The sequence below is a fragment of the Rhododendron vialii genome, chromosome 8a, assembly GCF_030253575.1.
Source record: "Rhododendron vialii isolate Sample 1 chromosome 8a, ASM3025357v1".
NCBI classification, from domain to species: Eukaryota; Viridiplantae; Streptophyta; class Magnoliopsida; order Ericales; family Ericaceae; genus Rhododendron; species Rhododendron vialii.
Genome location: NC_080564.1, coordinates 17610636 through 17618120, shown reverse-complemented (window position 1 = coordinate 17618120; position 7485 = coordinate 17610636). Strand labels below are relative to the sequence as shown.

Sequence of the window (7485 nt, the reverse complement as noted above, 5' to 3'; positions counted from 1 at the left end):
GCTCGGATGAAGCCCTTTCCGGTCATTTTTTTTGCTGATTTCTCGCGGGGACCCTTAAAATCACATTCTGCACACATTGAACGATTTGGATTTTCAAAATTTGATCGGGAAATGAAAGTCCCGCATTTTAAAAAAGTGAGGGATCCCTCACTTGATAATTTGTGTATATATATATATATATATATATATATATATATAGAGTTAGGTTCCGGTGAGGGATCCCTCATTTTATTAAAATGCGGGATTTCCCTTCCCGATTGAATTTCGATGATCCGAGCCGCTCAAAGTGATCAGAACGTGATTTCAAGGGTCCCTTTGAGAAATCAGCAAAAAAAATGACCGGGAAGGGCTTCATCCGAGCAATTTTCATTGAACGGTTCAAAAAAAATTGCTCGGATGACGTCCTTCCCGGTCATTTTTTTTTGCTGATTTTTTGCGGGGACCCTTAAAATTACGTTCTGCACACATTGAACGGTTCGGATTTTCAAAATTTGATCGGAAAATGAAAGTCCCTCATTTTGTTAAAATGAGGGATCCCTCACTTGAAAATTCCTCTATATATATATATATATAGAAGTAATTCGTTATGATGCATTGGCCGGTTGCTCCGAACCAAAAAATGATCTCACACATTAGTACTCTCGAGATCTCCAGCGTTAATCATATATAAAGAGTACTGTGGCAATCCCGAACTAGATGGTCGATCATGAGGCCGGGGAATATTAATTAGTACTGTAATTATCATGGACTGGACTTGAATTCAAAAGATATGAATTAGAGTTTCTCTAACAGTGTGCTAGCTACCTATATATATATATATATATATATATATATATATATATATATATATATATATATATATATATATATATATGCGTTACTGTCACTATATATATATATATATATATGGTGTCAAATTCGGAGAATGATTTGGTTATATCTAAAATTAAACAGGCCCATTAATTTATGACAAAGAATAGAATAAATGGCATTTACAACATTTAAGAATCGCTGTTAAATTATGTATCAATAAAATTTAGATACTAATCTTTTCAACTCTTAATCAATATTAATATATCGGTTACAGTCGGGTTATCCACTATTAATGTCATGGTTGGAACTTTTACCCAAAAAAATGGTTACTTGCTCCTTGTATGTCGACGACTAGCTAGGTTAATTATTGCGTTATTGAATGTGGAATATGAAGAGTATCAAAGTTAATTACTATTATAGCTTGTGAACATTTTTGGTTGATTGTAACATGTTGAAATGTGAGAATAACATCCGAGCTTAGGGCATATCAGTCATTTTGCATTTTGGCAATCTAGGAAGACATTCTGAAAGCAAATAAAGCACTCACTGATTGCCCATTTCATAACCCCCACCCCCAAAAAAAAGAAGATGCAATGTTCGAAAGAAACACTCGTTAGGTTGTTCTACAACGTCTCCAGCTCCTTCCTCCTCCTCTTCCTCTTCTTCTACTTCACCTCCCTTCTCCTTGCCAAGCTCCTCCACTTTTGTGGCACCCCTATCCTCCAAAGGTCTCTCTCTCTCTCTTTCTCTCTCTCTCTCTCTCTCTCTGAATATTTTTTTAATCGGCGAAAGTTAGTATCATTGAAATAGTTAGAGTAACATTTAGGAGGAGGAGTTGAACTTTCGACCTACTTTCTCCCGGTAGCACTTAAATGCACTCTTAATGGTGTTGGGCCAAAGGCTTCTCTCTCTAAACCCTTTGATCAATATATATGGTAATCATTTTTCATTTTCACGCAGAAATCAGGATGGATATGACTTTGCCATGTTTTCTGAGGAGGAGGAAGAAGAAGAAAGTGGACATTTTTGCAACGAGTACAAAGAGAGAGGTGATCATCTGGTGGCCGACATAATTCACGGTGGTGAATCACTTGAGTTTTTACCGCCCAACAAAAACTGCCCAAAGGTTGTTAGCTTTAGAGAAGAGGCGGAGAGCTATTTTGATCCCATCTATGAAGAAGAAGAAGTTGATCATGTTGATGAGGAGGAGGAGGAGGAGGAGGAGGTTGAAGACGAGATTTTGGGAAAAAGATATCAGAATATTAATGATTCTATTTCTATTGGCAATTCTGCTGAAAATGATTGTGGGAGCACCAGACCGGCGGTCCGGGTCCAGAACAAAAGTGATGACTTGGTCACTAAGTTTGAAACCCATCAAGGTACGTACTTTATCGAATAAATTTTGCATTCACTTTAATTGATGGAGTAGTGTTTTCGAGACAAGCTAGGCCGTATCCATTTCGTATTTTATTTGCAAATTGAGGAATTATAGATAAATTAATTCAAACAAGTTCAGTTTTTATTCTAAAATAGTGGAACTGGAACCTGATTGTGGGTATATCTCAGGCCTCACACAAACTATCGGCATCATTAATTTATGGACAATGATTTTTACACCTTCCTTGCAATATATATATATATATATATATATATATATATATATATATATATATATATATATATATATATATATATATTAGTTGGACACGGTTAAAAGCTTAATAGATTAATATTCAAGTTTTATTTAGTTCAGGATTTTGCACCGTAAATTTTGAACCGAAAATTGAGTAAATTGATGAAGCATTTAATGATATTCAATTTAGTTAATTTTTTGAATAGGAATTAAAAGTAATTATACTCTACAAAATGAACCACCGACTCCAATCATGAAATCTTTTCATATTCTCTATTTTGAAATTACCCTTGCAATTACCGAGAAGCGTGAGATTTGGTGAAAGTAAAAGGACAAGGCATGTATGTCATGTGACACCGAAATTGCAAAAAAATGACAACCATATGGTCCCTGTCTCACAAATTTCCTTACCCATCTGAAAACGATTTAAAACCCTCAAAACTAAAAACGAGTTGTTTCTTTATTTTTCCATGTACTACCAAACAGACAGATTTATATCATTCACACGGAACCTTTATGTATTGTATTTGCACTTGACCCGGCCAGATAAAAAAAAAAAAAAGTATTTATACTTGACCTGATATTTTTTGTCCGAGAAAGCAATGGTACACCTAGGAGTATCACAATAATATTACTAGGTATTTTTTTGGTGTGTGTTGCACATTATTGTAGTGTATGTTACACTTTTTTTTTTTATTAGTCACGCAGAAGTCTACCCTGGATGTGTATGACATTCATAATTTTGGAAGATGATATACATAATTTTGTGTGTCTGGTACGCCTATTTTTTGCGTATGGTGCGCACATTTTTTTTGGCTCATTAATTAGGGGTACATCTACAGTACACCCCCAAAACATTTTTATTGTATTCTTTACACTCCATTTTTTTTTGGTGAATTTACAAATATGGTGTACCCTACACCTCAAGATAGATGATGCATCGCTGGTAAATAAAAAATAAAAAAAATACACTGAGTACCATAGGCTATGCCTGATTGTAGGAAAAATAAAAAATACTAAGGCGAAATTTGAGAAAGCGAGGACAGAATTCACAAGGGACGAGAAATTTTTGAGTTTTGCACCACCAAAATCGGAAGCAAAGAAGATACAAGCTCAAGGGAAGGATGGTATTGATTATGAAGAGATATTTGGGGACTCATGTACGGTTGGATCAACATCAAAGAGCTCTTCTGAATGGAGAAGCTCCATCAATTGCAGGGATTCGGGTACAGAAGATCCATTTTCATCTTCGTCCAGACGAAGTTGCCCAAAATGGGAGTCTTACACTGTCTTCCAAAAGTATGATGAAGAGATGCTCTTCTTGGACAGAATTAGTGCACAAAAGCTCCATGAAACAGGTACGATATTCAAGCTGAATTTTGGCTTAAAAAGAGCTTTTTTTTTCTTTCGAATGGCTCGCTGGTGACTAGTAATGCAGTGTTGACCAATCAGACCGTGACAATTTAGTTACTAACTTACTATGAGTCAAATAATTGGAATCATATATAATTTTACGCGAACTATAATAATTAAATTAACGATGTAGTTGTTGTAATGCTTTCACAGAAATTAGAAGCCAAAACGAAGTTGTTTTAGTTCCAACACAACATGTCACATGCATCTTTCTGCACGTTGTTATATATGTTCACATAGCATTAACTAATTTTATTCTTACAGTCCAATGCAAACATTTATACTATGGCCGGCCGGGCTGAAGATTTTCTCTCCCTAAAATCGTCTGTCGTCCATGCGTCCTAATTAATGTAGTACTCCATGCCCCCGCGCGTGTACTATTGGTTTGAATAGTGATAGTACGTATAACTAACTATTCACCATCAGTACTAGCTAAAGAAACATATATTCGTATATAGTACGTACGTACCTAGCTAATTCAAACAAAACAATCCCATTTTCAGAGTCACTGAGATCGATACAGGCCTGTCCAAGATCAGTATCAGAAAGGATAGTTTACAAGTTATCATCAACAAGGAAAAAAAGCTCAACGGGTACGTATCGGAACCCGTATAATGAATTGGAGGCCGCGTATGTCGCTCAAATCTGTTTAACATGGGAAGCTCTGAATTGGAACTACAAGTATTTTCAGCGGCTCAGAGCATCGCGCCGTGATTCTGATCCGGGTTGTCCTGCCTATATAGCCCAGCAATTCCAGCAATTCCAAGTACTTCTACAGAGATATATAGAGAATGAGCCTTATGATCAGCATGGAAGGAGGCCTGAAATTTATGCTAGGATGAGGAGTGTGGCACCTAAGTTGCTCCAGGTGCCCGAATATCGAGGTGCGTGCGGGGTCTATCACTTAACCCAATGCAATACTTACACGCATGTTTTCGCAAGAAATCTTAATTAAAACTCTCTTTTCGTTCTTCCTGATCCAATGCCTGCTCGCACTCTCAGACGCACAATTAGTAGTACTCCATTTATTTTATTTAATTTGTTGTTATTAATATTAATTTGCATCATGTTTCAAGATTTAATTTTATCAGTGCGCGATTAATAGGAGTATATAGGATGCATATGTCCTTCTTGCGGCCTTGATTTAATTAACTGCAGTTGAAAAATTAATTAAGGTTGCTTCTATTCACATCTAGCTAGCTAGCTAGGGATCGATCGATAAATGATACTCCCTCCGTCCCCTTATTATAGTCCAGTATTTCATTTTGGGCTGTCCCTTACTAAGCGTCCATTTGGTAAAGTTAGTGGGTAAAAGTTGGTACATTGTCTATTTTGTCCCTAAATGTAGATTCTATTTTGAAAAGTTAGTGAGTAAAAAAAAATAATGATGATGGGTAAATAGGGAAAGTGGAGAAAAAAATTGATGTGAAAGGTATAATGATGATGTTTTTTTAATAAGTTGAAGTTACGAAGTAGGACATTTAAAAAGGGGCGGAGGGAGTAAGTAGTATACTGTACATACTACTGTTAATGGCTCCATATATATATTATTCTAATGTGAGAGATTAATTAAGATCGAGAAGGGCAGATCGATCGAGCTAGAATATATTCTTGGGTTGGGTTGCTTTGGGGACAGGACAGGACAGAACAGAACAGTGATGAGAATTGTACTTTTGGGTTTGGACTCTACATTAATATGCATTTCAATAACATACGTAACATGCACATTAATTAGTTATTAAGATTTGAAAGGAATAATTAATATAGGAAGATCCTGTGGTAGGCCCGTTGTACGTACATTGAAAATGGTCAGATTATTATTATGTACCTACTCTCTGGGATCCAGAGCAATGCTAGCTAGCTAGTCGTGTTCTAAGAGAAATGCTCGTGTCCAGTCTAGCTCTAATGAAAATGTATTTGGACGTGAAACCCACGGTACACTTGTGCGAGGGGAGGAGTTTTGCTCCTGAAATGATTTTTCTTGAAAATGTGCATAATGTATACGGTGTCATATGCACTTGGAATACATGTGAAAGAAGAAAGAATAATTTACTATGATTTATGTTACAAATTGTTAATCAACAAGGGCCTAGTTACTGTTAATTTACAATGTTTCTTTTCCCATTATATATATATTGTTGCTTTTATTATTATTATTATTATTATTATTATTATTATTATTTCAGATTCGATCGATGAAGACAAAGAGGAGAGTCTTGGCTCAAGAATTCCATCAGATTCATTTCTCCTGATAATGGAAGAATCAATAAGAACATTCATGAATTTTCTCAAAGCAGATAGGGAGAGTCACTACCGAAGGCTGGCAGCTTTCTTTAGGAGAAACCAAAGAGGTTCCGTAGATCCGATTCGTCTTCTCCTCCTAAAGAAACTAAATAAACAGGTCTGTCCAAACCTCTGTTTTATTACCTTCTCTTTTAATTACGACAAGGACAATAGTATAAATTCAGATTTTTTTCAAAAAAAAAAAAAAGTGTTAATAAAATGTCGCCCGCGTTGGTAGTGGTACCAATTTTGTGCACTCTTTCTCACGGAATTCATACCATATTATCCCAAAAATAAAATAAAAAATTGCTGTGTTGGCAGCTACTTAATTTAGGTTTTGCTACATGATCTTCCGGTTGAGGAAACTTTTCGATGGAATTTTCTAAGTCTATTAATAACTCAGTAAAAATAGGACGACCATAATAATGTGCCATCGATATATATATATATTGCATGTTGTTCCTATCTCTCTGATCGAGTTCAAAATATTGTACATATATATATATATATATATATATATATATATTTGCAGAAGAAATTGAAGCTTAAAGATGTTGGGCGGACTCGGAATTGCCTGAGAAGGAGGAGGTTAAAGGAGGAGGAAGAGATGGAGGTTTTGATGGCTCTAATAGACACAAAGGTGGTTTCTAGGGTTATGAGAATGACTGATCTAACTGAAGAACAATTGCAGTGGTGCGATGACAAGATGAGGAAAGTGAGGGTTGCTGATGGGAAACTGCAAAGAGATTCTTCACCCCTTTTCTTTCCTGCTCATTGACACCCGGCCGGCCCCACCACCCCCACCCCCACTAGTAGATTAGTGGATATCCCTAGCTAACACACCTTTTTGTATATACTGAGAGATGTAAAGAACAAAAAAGTGCTGCATATATACGTACGTTGCATTTTTAGTACAGTAAGAAAAATAAACCAGGAAATGGAATTTGTGGCCGGATCGGACTAGAATATTCATTGTGCATGTATTTTCTACAATATTGTAACCGGCATCATAGTATTTTTGAATGCAGACGATATAGGTTGGTTTAGATTAAAGTCAATTGTATATTTTGTTGTCTTTCCAGAAGTAGTTTTAGATTTAATCATTCGTCTAAACTAGTGAAATTTGAAAATTAAAGACCGAAAAACAAAAATTCGAAAAAGCAAATTTTACCGTTGTTTCTTCATCATAATTGAATATTTTCAACTTCACTCCAAACTCTCTCTCTCTCAGTTTCGACACTTAGGGTTTTCCTGGGCAGGGACACAACACCCCCACCCCCCCTTTTTCCTCTCTCTCTCTCTCTCTCTCTCTCTCTCTCTCTCTCTCTCTCTCTCTATTTCAG

At 36.0% G+C, this 7485-nt stretch overlaps 1 protein-coding gene across 1 annotated transcript; it reads left to right on the top strand.

The window, feature by feature from the left end:
• The first annotated feature begins 1370 nt into the window (after positions 1–1370).
• LOC131298083 (uncharacterized) lies at positions 1371–7200 on the top strand. Its single transcript, XM_058323372.1, has 6 exons — positions 1371–1541; positions 1774–2192; positions 3448–3804; positions 4363–4743; positions 6046–6260; positions 6675–7200. The coding sequence occupies exons 1-6, from the start codon at positions 1402–1404 to the stop codon at positions 6918–6920; spliced, it is 1758 nt and encodes a 585-aa protein (XP_058179355.1). The 5' UTR covers positions 1371–1401; the 3' UTR covers positions 6921–7200.
• The last annotated feature ends 285 nt before the right edge of the window (positions 7201–7485 follow it).

Excerpts from the sequence above, each read along its gene's own strand:
- LOC131298083 (XM_058323372.1), top strand. The coding sequence starts at position 1,402 with ATGCAATGTTCGAAAGAAACACTCGTTAGGTTGTTCTACAACGTCTCC. Across the intron at positions 2,193-3,447 it reads TAAGTTTGAAACCCATCAAG|GAAAAATAAAAAATACTAAG; the intron begins GTACGTACTTTA and ends GCCTGATTGTAG. Across the intron at positions 4,744-6,045 it reads CCAGGTGCCCGAATATCGAG|ATTCGATCGATGAAGACAAA; the intron begins GTGCGTGCGGGG and ends TTATTATTTCAG.